This window comes from Hyla sarda, chromosome 11 (genome assembly GCF_029499605.1).
Source record: "Hyla sarda isolate aHylSar1 chromosome 11, aHylSar1.hap1, whole genome shotgun sequence".
Taxonomy (NCBI): domain Eukaryota; kingdom Metazoa; phylum Chordata; class Amphibia; order Anura; family Hylidae; genus Hyla; species Hyla sarda.
Genome location: NC_079199.1, coordinates 73,713,061 through 73,728,592, shown reverse-complemented (window position 1 = coordinate 73,728,592; position 15,532 = coordinate 73,713,061). Strand labels below are relative to the sequence as shown.

Here is a 15,532-nt window from a genome sequence, read left to right as displayed (position 1 = left end):
CATACAGCGTGTATATACTTAATCTATCTTTAAAATTAAGTTCATGCCCATCTGACTTATACCCCGATTTGTCAGACAAACTATAAACCCATGCATCTCGGGATAGAAAGGTGTATCAAGAAACGGTGAAAAACATGTGGGGTCAGGTAACCCTAAGCAAACTAAGGATAATGCAAGCACTTTTTTGGGGGGCGTGGGGTGCTTTTTAACCTGTTTAGGATGAAGGTTGTACAGGTATGCCCTTGCGTCCTGGTATTTAAGGACCGAGGGTGTACCTGTACTATCAGTAGCCTCACACATTTATTTTGCTGGGCAGCGCTGCCTGGCATTTAACCCTTTGGAAAGATGCCAGCAGCTCAGTCGAGCTCACGGAACCCCCACAACTTGATCACAGGGGTTCCGTAAGCCAAAATGGTGGAGGAGCTTACCATTACCTACCTCCTGATCGCTGATTCAATGATGTAGCCTGGCTTAGCCAGGCTATATCAGTGGATGACCGATTTTACTGTGTAATGCTATGCCAATGCTTGCATATATAAAGTGATTGTGCCCAGGACACAAACGAAGAAGAATACTCAACTTTCTCATGGTTTATCTCAGTTAATTCAGGACTTGTTTCACACGAGGACCTGATGGCACTGGTGTCTTACACCTGCAGCGGCATGCATCTGCCTTATCCTGCATTCGTATTATGAAATAAAGAAGAAGTCACACAGTACCCGGTGAGTGCCTTTGGAATTCTTTTTTTCTCTAGATATTACTCATATGACGTAACTCTATGTAAAAGTGCACCACCGATTTGAACTAGTGTGCACTAGAAGTTCACCGCCAGATAGACCGCAACTAAGGGGATACTAGCAGTGCCTGCATCTTCTGTTGTCTCTTTGATTTGGATACTCTTAACACCCCTCCTGCTTTTAAAAAAAAACATTCTGAGCTTTAAATTGCTCTGTATTATACCTTTCCCCTTGCTCACGTTGTGTGAGCTCCCGGAAGGAGAAAGTGGGCGTTTCTCAGCAGGTGCAACGTCAGTGAAGCCTGCGAATGCTGTGCATCGGCATGCCCCGCACGTACTTTCTGAGTTTGGTCTCCTGTCAGGCTAGAAGGAAACCAAACTAACTGTTTGACTTACAGCAGGGAACAGAACAGAGCCACCTAGTAACCGTTTTTCACATTAAAAAAATATAAAGGTTGAGAATTTTAACAGGAAGAAAATAGCAAAGTGTCATAATTACATAAGAAACAATATATTAAAAGTTTAGTGTGGCGATGGGTACTCTAACATTCACACCAAACTCCTCTCCTCTATTTTAGCGGCTTGCCTTAACAGACTTCTGTCTCTGGCCTGATACATATGGATCAAGTGGGGTTCGTCCCAGGGCATCAGGCCCCAGGCAACATACGTAAGATACTAAATCTGATCCATTGGTCCAACACCACCAGGTCAGCTATGGTGGCTTTAGCTTTAGATATAGAAAAGGCTTTTGACAGCATCTCTTGGCCTTACTTGTTTGACGTCTAAGTTTGGCATCTCTGGACCCTTTGTACAGGTGCTGAAACATCTTTATTCAGCTCCAACTGCCTATCTGAAGATACCAACTACTGCCCCCAACCGATATCTATATTGAGGGGCACTCAGCAGGGGTGTCCTCTCTCACCCGCCTTATTTGCCTTAATGATAGAACCCCTAGCTACCCTTATTAGGGGCAATTCAAATATTAAGGAGGTGACAGTGGGTTCAGCTGAATATAATCTAATTGCTGATGATCTCTTTCTTACCCTTACTATTCCTCTAATTTTTTTCTCTAATATTTTCCAGTTGCTAGATGTGTTTGGATGCTGGTCAGGGCTTTGTGTTAATGCAAATTTTTCGGAAGTCTTATATTGCAATGTCCACACATCAGTCTAGAGTCTTATTTCTCTTAACTTTGGGTATCGGGATTCCTCTGTGGGCCTGCCCTACTTAGGGGTTAAACTCACGACCCCTTTGAATACCCTTTATGAGGCTAATTATATCCTATTATACCGAGTCATTAGAGCGGATCTACAGAGATGGCACCTCACTCACATGTTCTGGGTGGGAAGGATTAATGTAATAAAAATTGTGGTTTTGCCCCGATTATTATATCTGTTATGCTCTTTCCCCTTTCCTGTACCTAAGCGTGATTTATCATTGTTACAGAAAGACATTTTTGCTTACACCCACACATTGGCAAGTCTGTCTTGTATTATAATAAGAAAGTGGGAGGACTCTCAGTCTCTAATCTTTGAAGATATTACTACGCAGCAAGATTGGCGCAGCTGGCCTTGATCAATGTCAAGAAAGGGGCGCTTAGATGGGTGGGCTTGGAGGAAGCTTTGCTATCCCCATATTCTATGCTCTTATGTGGTCTACTTGATTGATTTCATCCCTTCTCCCTTCTTCTGCTCAGGTGACTATTTATTCTCTCAAATTTCCCTTGCAATCTCTACCCTTACTGGGAAATCCCCTCTTCTCTCCTGGTGTCCCTCCTGTCTCATTTCAATGGTGGAGTACCTCTGGCGTGACCAAGTTACACGACTTTCTTCAGGGTAAGTCCCTGATTTCTTCGAGGCCTTCAAGTTACGTTATGACCTTCCCCTTAGGGAATACTTTAGGGCTCACCAAATATTGTCCTATTATGCCTCCCAGGCCCAGTGGGAGTTCAGAGTATAAAATATATACCCCAGACATTTAGGTTTACTATCTCTTTTTTACGGCCACATTAACGCTTCTCCTAAGCATATGAAGCTTACGGTAAATTCAGGTTAGATTTGGAAGAGGACTTATATTTGACCTTTTCATTAGGGAAGTGGCGGGATGGTTGTCCTGTTGTCGGCAAGAGTAGCTGGCAGGTTTCCCTTGCAGAAACGTCCCTTAAAATTCTACATAGGGTGTATATGGTCCCTGCTTTATGATATTTATCTGACCGTTTCCCCGCTGTGGTTCCGTGGTTGTGGCTCCAGAGGCACTATGTATGATGTTTGTCGACTTTTGGAGGCAGGTTCTTGACCGGTAAATACTTAGTCACTATATATTTAATAGCGAAAAATTGTGCACTATATCAATTGTGCACATTTATTTACACTTTATTTACACTTTCTATTTTTGCAATGTTATAGCTCCCATAGGGCACTATAACATTGCACACACCGATTTCCTAAACTGATCACTACATTGAACAGCACCACTGAACTAACCGGCAATGTTTACTTTCATTTTAGACGTGGCGATCAGACATCAGCCCAATTGCAGATGTCCGGTATTAGCCGTGGGTCCTGGTTGCCTATAGCAACCGGGATCCACCGGGTGTTATGCGCGCTCACCTGCTGAGTGCACGTCATACCTTGGGAGCCGCAGATGGATGTCAATGAATGTCCATTTGTGGCAGGGGGTTAAACTTAAAAAAGGAAACATTTATTTTAAGGGGACTTCTAGCACAAAATGCCCTGCACCAAAAACATTTTTTTTTTAAATGTGTTTACCTAATCAGTGGTGTGCGCACTTGATTAGCACTTGGTGGCGGCAAAAGACACAAAAGTCAGTGGGGGGGTCTGGCCACTCAGCCCGGAACAGCACAGATCCACTGCTGGCAGGACAGCCTTTGGTGTAGGGACACCACATTTTACTATTTATTTTGTGTAGACTAGTGTACTCTAGTGTAGTGTTTTTAGGGTACATTCACACGGGCAGGGTTGTCAGTGAGTTTTCCGCTGGGAGTTTGACCTGTGGGGGAAAATTTGCCGCAGCTCGAACTTGTATCAGGAAACTCACTGAAAACCCCCGCCCGTGTGAATGTACATTCACATGGGTGGGGGTGGCGCAAACTTCCAGCTGTTGAAAAACTACAACTCTCTGCATGTCCAGAAAGCAAAAGGCTGTCTGGGCATGCTGGGAGTTGTAGTTTTGCAAGATGTGGATGGCCACAGTTTAGGGAGCTATGCGCAGTGATCTGCAAACTGTGGGTCTCCAGATGTTTCAAAACTAAAACTCCCAGCATGCCCAAATAGCAAACTGCTGTCTGGACATGCTGGGAGTTGTAGTTTTGCAACAGCTGGAGGTCAACATTTTAGAGACCACTGCCTCCGGAGAAATGCTAAATAATGTGGATTTTCCACTGTACATTTTGGCGCAAGAAGACGCTGAAAAGAAATGTTCCCCTGACAGCTGCCAGAGCGAGCATAGAGATCGGGGACATGATAAAGGACATATCCTGCTGCTGTGCTGCTGGTTGTCTGAAGAGGAAGGAGGGAGGGAGGCTGTAGAGAATTCTTCCCCTGATCTGTTCGCAGAGAACTGTGTCCAGGCACAGCAAGGCTGCAAAATAGTGAGCAGAGCGAGACTGCACCTCCCCCACCAACAGTATGGGGCGGGTGTGCGCATCTCAGCCAATCACAGTGGCTTTCCTGACTCAGCATTTATCATCAGCTGCTTGGGAACATTTCTCTACAGGGAACAGTTTTCTTCAGTACACCGGCTCATCCTAATCAGCGAGTACTTACCGCATTAGGACGAGCCGGCTTGACCTGAAGCTAAACTGTCACAGTGTGTAAACATTCTGTGACAGAGAAGTGACTTCAGCCGTCATAGAAAGCCGATCGTCACAGACATCAGCGCGGCAACCCCCACGGATGGCCCTGCCCCAGATCGCTGTGATTGGTCAATCAATACAGATTGACCAATCACAGCAAAGGCAGTTGAAAAAACTGCCTTTCACAGTTCCGATCTCCTCGGTGCAGGGAGATCAGTTTGGAGATCAGAGCTGTGTAGCTCTGTACAATAAAAAAAATAAAAAATAAATGACCCCCTAAACAACCCCCTGTTACCCCTTCTAGTGATCCTGTGTAGGTGACATCAGCTGTCTTGGACAGCTGATTGTCACCATGCTCAGATCTAAACATTGTGGCCCTTTAGATGTTGAAATACTACAACTCCCAGCATGCCCTGACAGTCAACTGCTGTAGTTTTGCAACTTACACTTACTTAAACCCCCACAGCAGTACAAGGTGCTGAAAAAAGAAAAAAAAAACACTTAGTGGTTTCCGATGTTGCAAAACTACAACTCCCAGCATGCCCTGACAGCCAACATCTGAGACCACTGGCCTAAGTGACTTTTTTTTGCTGCAGCACCATGTACTGCCGTGTGCTCCTAAGCAAGTGGTGATCTCCAAACTGCAGCCCTCCAGGTTGCGGCAGGAGACAAAAAAAGTCAGTGGGGGGTCTGGCCACTCAGCCCGAAACAGCATAGATCCACTGCTGGCAGGACAGCTTTTAGTGCAGGGACACCACATTTTCCTCTTTATTTTGTGTAGAGTAGTGTAGTGTTTTTAGGGTACATTCACAGGGTTGTCTGTGAGTTTTCTGCTGTGAGTTCGACCTGTGGCGGAAAATTTGCTGCAGCTCGAACTTGTAGCAGGAATCTCACTGAAAACCCCCGCCCGTGTGAATGTACCCTCTACATTCACATGGGTGGGAGTGGGGTGGCGCAAACTTGCAGCTGGTGCAAAACTAGAACTCCCAGCATGCCCAGACAACCTACGGCTGTCCAGGCATGCTGAGAGATGTTTTGCAACAGCTGGAGGTCCACAGTTTGGAGACCACTGGTATGACCCATCAGTCTGCTGCCCCTAGCTTTTTTTTTGTTGCACTTTTTTTGAGGGGGCAATTGCAGCCCATGCCACCAGCATCTGTTCTGCGCTGCGTGGCCTGACCTTTCCCTGTGTGACTGCAATGATTGCTGATCAGTGATTTATTACTGATCACCACTTTTTTTTGCTTTTTTTTTTAGGGTTGTTTGCCCACAAAAAAAGTGAAAAAGAAAAGAAAAAAATACATGCACCCAAACTGCTGATCAGTAACAACAAATCATTGATCAGAAACAAGGGCAGTCTGCACACGGGGGAAAAGGTCCGGCCACACAGCGCAGTCACTGGTGGCACAGACCGCATACATCCCCCAAAAAGTGGCCAAAAAAAACAAACTACTTTATTACAGTAAAAGTAAAAAAAAGCACTGCACCTGCAACACATTATAAAACTGAAATAATCAAATAAAGTAAAAACACTATACATTTACACACACTTACCCCACCCTTTTAAAATTAAAATGATCGAAAGGTTCTTTTTTGGTGGAGGAGGAACACGCCATTCTTGCCTCCAAGACCACCAATGAGGGAGACCCCACCTTTCTCCCTTCCTCCCTCCCTCTTGTCATCATCCAGTGATGAGCCCCCTAGAAGGTAACACCGCAGGGCAATGCCAGTAGAGCCCCCCAAACTAGTGTCCCTGCCCCCCATAAAAGTTTTCCCTGTCCCGTGTAGAATTTTTCCCTGTCCCCCCATATAGGTGACCCCATCTGGACCCCAGATCCACACCCGTGAATCCAAATTGACCCCGCAGTTCTCACTGAAACTGACTTTACCTTTTTTTTTTTTTTAGAATTTTTTTTGGTCAATTTGATGGTGGCTCATAAGAACTTGTCTGCCCAACAGTTTGTGGCTCAACACCCCAATGCTTTTTTGGCTAGGCCTCCCATCAATGGAGTAAATCAAGTGGCTTTGGGGCTGCCATTGCACCGGGTGCAGAAATATCCATGTCGCAAGTCGGAGCTAAAGTCGCATGTGAGGAGGACGTGCCCCCCGGCACACCCCCTCCATGCGAGGCCCTGTCAACCTCTGCGACGGTCAGCCACCCCTGTGCAAATCCCTAATTTAGGCCTCCGGAGCGCTCTCACTCCCGATCTCCTGTACGGGGCCCCGGCAGCCCGCGGGAAGGGGGCGTGTTGACCAACACATGAAGCGGCGGCTGACACACCCCATCAATACAACTCTATGGCAGAGCCTGAACGCTGCCTTCGGCAATCTCCGGCTCTGCCATAGCGCTGTATTGAGGGGATGTGTCGGTCACCGCTTTGTGCGGTGATCAACACGCCCCCTCTTCCTGCGGGCTGCCGGGGCCCCGTACAGGAGATCGCGGGGGGCCCTTAGGATAGGGGATACGTTTTTCAGGACTGGACTACTCCTTTAAGGTGAAAATGGGCTGCATCCTTAAGGAGTTAATCTCTATTTCTACACATATTTGTACATCTATATACAGTGGGGCAAAAAAGTATTTAGTCAGCCACCAATTGGGCAAGTTCTTCCACTTAAAAAGATGAGAAAGGCCTGTAATTTTCATCATAGATATACCTCAACTATGAGAGACATAATGAGAAAGAAAGAAATCCATAAAATCACATCTCCTCTAGAGCAGTGATGTTTTGGGGCTGTCAATGGGCAACACTGACTTTCAACTCCCTCCAAAGGTTTTCTATGGGGTTGAGATCCGGAGACTTGCTAGGCCACTCCAGGACCTTCAAATGCTTCTTACGAAGCCACTCCTTCATTGCCCGGGCAGTGTGTTTGGGATCATTGTCATGCTGAAAGACCCAGCCATGTTTCATCTTCAATGCCCTTGCTGATGGAAGGAGGTTTTCACTCAAAATCTCACGATACATGGCCCTATTCATTCTTTCCTTTACATGGATCAGTCATCCTGGTCCCTTTGAAGAAAAACAGCCCCAAAGCATGATGTTTCTACCCCCATGCTTCACAGTAAGTATGGTGTTCTTTGGATGCAACTCAGCATTCTTTCTCCTCCAAAAATGACGAGTTGAGTTTTTACCAAAAAGTTCTACTTTGGTTTTATCTGACCATATGCCATTCTCCCAATTCTCTTCTGGATCATCCAAATGTTCTCTAGCAAACTTCAGATAGGCCTGGACATGTCCTGGCTTAAGCAAGGGGGGCACATCTGGCACTGCATGATTTGAGTCCCTGGTGGCGTTTTGGTGATCTTTTTGATACCACGTGGTGAGATCTTCCATGGAGACCCAGATCGAGAGAGATTATCAGTGGTCTTGTATGTCTTCCATTTTCTAATAATTGCTCCACCAGTTGATTTCTTCACACCAAGATGCTTACCTATTGCAGATTCAGTCTTCACAGCCTGGACCAGGTCTAAAATTTTGTTTCTGGTGTCCATCGACAGCTCTTTGCTCTTGGACATAGTGGAGTTTGGAGTGTGACTGTTTGAAGTTGTGGACAGGTGTCTTTTATACTGATAAGTTCAAACAGGTGCCATTAATAGGTAAAGGTAAAGAGTGGCGGACAGAGTAGACTCTTGAAGAAGTTACAGGTCCGTGAGAGCCAGAAATCGTGCTTGTTTGTAGGTGACCAAATACTTATTTTCCTCCATAATTTGCAAATAAATTAGCTAAAAATCAGACAATGGGATTTTATGGATTTTTTTTCTCATTATGTCTCTAAGAGTTGAGGTATACCTATGATGAAAAATTACAGGCCTGGGAGAACTTGCACAATTGGTGGCTGACTAAATACTTTGTTGCCCCACTGTATGACCCCCTGACGTCAATGTTGTGGCTAGTTCGGACAAGGAAATGTAACCACTGTGATAAACAAATAAAACTTGCTTACCCCTGGGGTAGTCTTACGAAATATATCTTCCCCCTTGATAACGCTTTCAATAACTGCATTTTTCAAGATGCTGTGTTCTTCTGGTGTTAGGTGACTGGACTCCAGCTGTTCTTTACAAGCCTGACAGTGACCACTTTAGGAAGTATGGAAACATTTGTTACTTAAAGGAGGACACATCAACCATAGCTATTCACAATGCAACCTCTCTGGACTGGATTTCTTGTGAGGTTTTTTAGTAACAGTGCATAATATGCACACTGATCAATCTCATTGACAAGATGGTTTCAAAAAAGTTTCACTGTATATGGATGCTAAATAATTCTATGCCAGCCTTTGTAGATTATGCAGATCACATGGATTAAACAATTTATAGTGAGAGACCAGAAAGGGTGGTAAAGGCACTTTTTATGTGCCTGTCCACACACAAATTAATCCTCCTCCTTTCCCCAATACTGAACATGTATGTTTACTTAAAGTAGACTACAGACAATCCTTTCCTGGTCACTTCTGACAGTGTCCTATCTCCTTGCATAACCAATGGTTTCAATATCTTGAAAACTGCTTTTCTAACCATTGACATTAGAACATTTGGGGCAAGAAGAAAGTGGGCAGCAGGGATCAGTGACTGACAAGTGCATGCATTTTGGTCTGTCTGAGCAAAATCTTGTACCTTCTATAAGAGTTGCAATGTTATTTTTTGAATAAACAAAAATAATAATGATGATGATGTGTGCAGTGCACAGTGTTAAAGGAGATATCCATTGGTGAAAAACGTATCCCCTATTCTAAGGATAAGGGATAAGTTTCAGATCGTGGGTGGTCCGACCGCTGGGGCCCCCCGCGTTCTCCTGTACGGGGCCCGCGGGAAGGGGGTGTGTTGTCCACTGCACGAAGCGGTGGCTGACACGCCCCCTCAATACAACTCAATGGCAGAGCAGGAGCGCTGCCTTCAGCAATCTCCGGCTCTGCCATAGCGATGTATTGAGGGGGGGGGGGGGTCGGCCACCACTTTGTGCAGTGGTCAACACCCGCTATCTGGCCAGCGAGCCGGGGCCCCATACAGGAGATCACAGGGGGCCCCAGCGGTCGGACCCCCCGTGATCTGAAACGTATTCCCTATCCTTAGGATAGGGGATACGTTTTTCACCACTGGACTACCCCTTCAAATACATAACAAGAAATATTAGATATACATGGACCTATTTCTAAATGGCCCAAGAACACGCTGCCAACAGAATTGACTGCTAGACAAAAGGTAAGATGTAATTTCCACACCAACTACTGGAAAACATGTGGGCAATTCTAACATGCGGAACCCCCCACCCCTTACTGGACATAAATTGGAACACTTACTTGTCTGTGACTTTAGTAAGCTGTCCTTTCCATGTTTCATTTGGAGTTCTGAAAGATAAAGCACCGACCTCTTATCAATGAAATAAAAGAAAAAAACATACCGGATAAAATCTTCAAGTGATTATGTTGATCATTTTAATTAGAAAGCAAATTATGACCAAGGTGGAACAACATTCTTGGTTCACACAATTTTGCTTCAGTTCTTTGGAAAATCTGTTGCCTAGGTAATGTATAAAATAACAATAATAATTCTTAGTTTATATAGAGCACACAGATTCCACTATTTGTTTTTTCCCTATTGGGGCTCACAGTCTAAATTCACCTACAGGTATGTGTTGGAGAGGAGGAAACCAGAGTACCCAAAGCAAAAGTATGGAGAACATATAAACCCGTTGCAGATGTTGTCCTTAGTGGGATTTGAGCCTAGGACCCCAGCGCTGCAAGGCAACACCAAAAGTATGCAATTAATCTGGAATGTGTGACATGAATTCAGTTATTCACTGTCATCTCAAGAATACATGAAGGCAAAAATGTTCTGGGCCAATAATACAAAAAGATGCAAGTTATCCTTCAATATAAGACTATACAAAGAATATGGCATTCATAATAAGTAATAGTTACAGAGGTACTCTAGTACATTAAAACTTATCCTCTGATGGCGGGGAGTCAGAGCACTGATGCCCTTCGCAATCTCCTGAATGGTACCCCGGAGATACACGGCCGCTGTACTTGTGTATGTTTGGTGCTCCGGTGTCAACCCTACTTCATGCACAAAGAGAGCCGTTTAGGAGATCGCAGGGGGTCCCAGTGGCTGGAACCCCTGCAATCAGTTATCTCCTATCCTGCATATAAGTTTTAATGTACTGTACCCCTTTAAAGTTCATCCTTCCTGCACAGTGACCTCTGCACAGATCCTATAAAACTCTCCCACAAAAGTAAATAGGGTCCCATCCAGTCTATTGTTTCCCATGTGCATGGGCCTGCTCTAAAGCACCTCTCTAAAAGCAGTGCAGAAAGCTCATAATACTTAATACATAATATTAACCCTTCAGACGCGGCGATCAAAGGTGACCGCCGCGTCTGAAGCAAAAGTGACACTAACCAGGCTGCTCAGTCGGGCTGTTCGGGACCGCCGCAGTGAACGCGGCGTCCCGAACAGCTTACAAGACACCGGGAGGGACCTTACCTGCCTCCTCGGTGTCTGCTCCGGGCCGGGATCCCCTGCATGGCCGGTGCTCTCCTTCGACGTCATCACGTTGTCGCGCACGCCGTCCCGTCATCCAATAGGAGCGGCGTGTGTAGCGACGTGATGACGGCGACAGAGAGCGTGGATCCCGGGGAAGAAGATGTCCGGAGCGTCGGGGGCACCACGGGGACGCGGCGACAGTGATGGAGTGACATCCATGGCAGCGGTGACGAGCGGTGACGGGTCCGGAGCAGCGGGGACACGTGAGTATTACATCCTACCAGTGGTCTTCAACCTGCGGACCTCCAGATGTTGCAAAACTACAACTCTTAGCATGCCCGGACAGCCAACGGCTGTCCGGGCATGCTGGGAGCTGTAGTTTTGCAACATCTGAAGGTCCGCAGGTTGAAGATCACTGTTGGGTTCACAAACCTTTTTTTCTAGATTTTGCACCTTTAAAATTGGGTGCTTCTTATATGCCGGTGCGTCCTATAGGGCGAAAAATAAGGTACTTAGCAAAGCCTATAAAGAAGCACATAGGGGAGATTTATCAAAAATCTGGCATTTGATACTCTGCAACACAAAATGTAACTAAACATGTACGGTTTCCCGACCGGACCTACGAACGTAGTCAACAGCATTTTTAGGTCCGGTCGAGAAGCCGTATATGGGGCAAAACAGAGCCAACCGGAGGCAGCGTTTCACTCCAGTCGCTCACTGAAATACATTAGATACGGGACCGCATACGGCAGCGTGCGGTTGCCCCGCCACCGACTCTCCGCCCCCCTCTCCCCAGCCGCATACGGTCCTGTATCTTAAGAAACGTAGTGTGCATGCACCCTTACTCTGGTTGAATCACAGTTACAAGTGGGGTACCACAGGAATCCAGGGTCCACTTCTTTTCAATATGTTTACTAATGACTAAAGATGGGCAAACTTTTGAAAAGTTTGGTTAGCTGGGCTCGTCAAAATTTAGGAAAATGTTCCAGCAATAAATGAGCCTCAAAACATAAGTGTTAAGCCTAATTGGCTTTATTTGTGGGAGTGGCGTGGGGTATATAACCACCCCTCTCCCACAGCTAGGGGCGTATGTTACGTTGGCGGTAGTGCTCCTAGTAGTCTACCGTGTTAGTTCATACGCCCCGGAGTGAGTAGTGGTGTCTTGGTGTATCTATCCCCCGTCCTTCTGCGACGTCCGTCAGGTAAGTGCCGGCTCCCTGCTCAATCTATGCTGCCTTCCCCCCCTTTTTATTTCACTCCCCGTGCTGCATTGTTTCTGTAGTGCAGGGCACGGCTCACCCCCGGCGGGGTCGCCCCCTCGCTACATTCTCAGGGACCTGGACCTTCCCGCCGGCCTTGCTGCCACTATCGGGAGTCCGGGTTTCCCTGGGCAACCATGGGGCCCCGTCCATTACATACCTCCCGCTCCGGCTGTGGGGCAGTGCAGGGACAACTCACCCACGGCGGGACCGCAGCCTCGCTACACTCGGGGTCCCGGACCCTCCCGCCGGCCTTGCTGCCACTATCGGGAGTCCGGGTTTCCCTGGGCAACCATGGGGCCCCATTCCTCACTTACCTCCCGCTCCAGCTGGTGGACGTCCCTCGCTCCGCTCTCGCAGCTTGTCGGGGCAGGGTTTTTGCGGCCCCGGCCGATGACGTCACTCCCCCGGCGGCATCTCGCGTCACTCACCTAGGGGAGGCCGGCCCGGGCACGGTTCGGGGTTGCTCGTCCTCCTGCTGGGCCTCGCGCTCTTCCCTCCACGAGCCCCCAGCATGTCTCCCCTTTTCCCTCCCCGCTGCCACTCGCCGTGCAGGTACAGGTGGGGGGGGGGTTCGGCGGCTCAGTCCAAACCTGGGGGCCTAGCGGCGGGGAAGCACCTCGCCACCGGGCCCAGCCTCAATAGGGAAATAGGGGGAGGGGAGACAATATCCACTGGGGGTTAGGTTAGCAAGGGGTCACTCCGCCAGGTTCATATTTTAAAAATGCAATACAGTAGTCAGCCACAGTATTAAAATATAAAACAATACATATTCTAATACAGATATTGATACCAACTGTTGCATATCCTGTTAAACCCTTGGCCACTGGCCAGCACGCTCACATGCAGGGGGCCTTAGGGGGCAGATGGGTATAGAGGTAGGGGCTCAAGGGGGGGGGGGGGGGGAATTTCTCACTTAGGGCCGACACGTCCCGACAGCATACACTTAGTCATCACTTCTACACTGCATACATCATGTCAGGCACTTAACTGCCACCCTTCTCTCCCGTTTTTCCAATATTTCCATGTGTATCCCTTCAGCTGAGAGTCGGGTCGCGCCAATACAGGCTCCCTATCTTTCCACAGCTCGGGATTCAGCAGGTCAGTGTCTCAAATCTATCAGCCAGGTCCACTCAGGCACCAATACTGTTCTTACCAGTCATAATTTGTGTTTTACCAGCACCCATATCTGGCCCGGACAGGTGTCGACTGGTATGTCGCAGCCCTCGGACATTGTGGACGCCCTCTCCGTCCATGAAACCCCAGCCAGGGCTTCTGACCCGGCAGTACGACCTCCTACCGTTCCTGGACTATCCCCAGGCTGATGCAGGAACTCAGGAGCAGGGGTATCCCCTTCTCGGCCACAGCCAGGAAAGGGGAGCTGTTCAGTCTGCTGAACACAGACCGAGCCCCCCCTGCAGGGCAAGACGCAGCTACAGCACAGTCTTCCAGCACCTCCTTATCTCAGCTGCATATCATGATGAGCCAGGTCCTCTCTTCAGTATCCGGGTTCCAGGCCAGACTGGAGGAGATGGAACGCTCCAGGGCCACGTACGTAGTCCCAGCCCCAGCAGTTCCTGTGGCTTCTACCTCTCAGGCTCCGCCTTCAGGTACGCCTCAGCCTCCTCCGAATGTCAGACCTGCTCATTTTATCCCGGCAGCAATTAAGAAAGACATACTGGAAGGGAAGGATATCAATCTGGCCCTGTTGCTAATAGCCACAACCGATGTCAATAGATGTCAATAGAGATACCATTTGTTCAGTTAATACCAGCCGCAGAGAGGAACTTGACTTGTACCTCCATAAAGTGGCCCAAATGGCATATAAATATGGCGGTTCTACTTTTTACGAGTATCATAAGTCATTTGCGGCCGCTGCATACGCTCAATTCAACTATGTTACCAATTGGGGATCCGTGGACACCGAGCTTTACTGTGAACATTTTGCAGGCCTGAAAGCCCCCTCCTGCAACTGGTGTGGGGTCACCACCCACACATCCAACTGGTGCCCACAGGTAAAAGACCAGGACAAGCCAAGCACCAGCAAAGGACCCAACACCTCCGCCCCCTCCAGCCAGAGGAACAACACCTCCCTGGACAGGCTGGGCAGGCCGGTGAGATATCTGAGCAAGTCCCAGATATGCAATAACTTTAATTTGTCCACATCCGCTTACAGTAATTGCAGGCTCCTCCACATTTGCTACCTCTGTTACCGGGCCCACCCCAGCTCCATCTGCTCTCAAAAGGGTTCCCAGGCATGACTAGGCATGGTGCGGGCTAACGTCCTGGCTCGCATCCTAGCCAGTCACCCTGTTCCCTGCTGGGTCAGGTGGCTGGTGGATGGTTTCCATGGGGGGGTTTCACACGGGGCTGATCGCCCTACCACAAAGCACCCACGAATGCCCAAACCTACTGTCAGCCCTCTCGGAGCCAACGGTCGTGTCCGAACTGATACAGGCCGAGCTCTCGAAAGGCTTCATGATCGGCCCTTTCGATGTACCCCCTTTTCTTTGTTGGAGAGTTAGCCTGTTGGGGTTAGCCACTGGAAAATGTTCTAATAAAAAAAGGTTGATCTACGACCTCTCCGCGTCTTACTTCACTAACATCCCCAACATCAATGCTCTAATTCCCTCTGACCAATTCACTATGAAGTATTCCACAATTGATCAAGCCATACAGGCCATACTGCACTGGCAGGCAAGCGCACGTGGCTTTCCAAAGCGGACATCACCGACGCTTTCAAGCTTCTCCCCATAAAACAAGATCTCTGGCAATGACACGGGGTGAAATGGGCAGGTGAATATTACTTTGCCACGAAACTCGCCTTCGGAGCCAAAAGCAGCCCCTGGCTTTTCGATGAGTTAGCCATGGCTCTCCACTGGGCACTTCAGCACGTTTCCAACTGTCAATATAACATAAACTATTTAGACGACTTTCTTCTGCTGGAACACCCGGATCATAGCCCCTCAAACCTCAGGTCTTTGCTAGCTCTGTTTGAGGAAGTCGGGGTCCCCATCTCACCTCACAAAACCGAAGGTCCGTCTACGCAGCTCACCTTTTTAGGTATTGTTCTAGACACCGAGAAAATGCAAGTCAGCCTTCCCCAGGAGCAACTGGTAAGGGTCCGTGAGGTCATTCAAAAAATTGCCAAGTGTCGTACAGTGTCCAGGGTTGAGCTTCAAAGTCTCTTAGGCATGATGGCCTTCGCTATGTGGATCATACCGCAAGGCAGATCGTTCATA

At 47.9% G+C, this 15,532-nt stretch overlaps 1 protein-coding gene across 3 annotated transcripts in view; it reads right to left on the bottom strand.

Moving 5' to 3' along the window:
* Window positions 1-15,532, bottom strand: part of PRORP (protein only RNase P catalytic subunit) — a 134,200-nt gene that overhangs the window by 110,579 nt on the left and 8,089 nt on the right. For all 3 annotated transcript variants that reach the window (XM_056546292.1, XM_056546294.1, XM_056546293.1), the window contains 2 exons: window positions 9,846-9,893; window positions 8,493-8,625 (listed from right to left, as the gene is read on the bottom strand). In XM_056546292.1, the coding sequence (XP_056402267.1) occupies window positions 8,493-8,625; window positions 9,846-9,893 (181 nt within the window). The remainder of the gene's footprint in view (window positions 1-8,492; window positions 8,626-9,845; window positions 9,894-15,532) is intronic.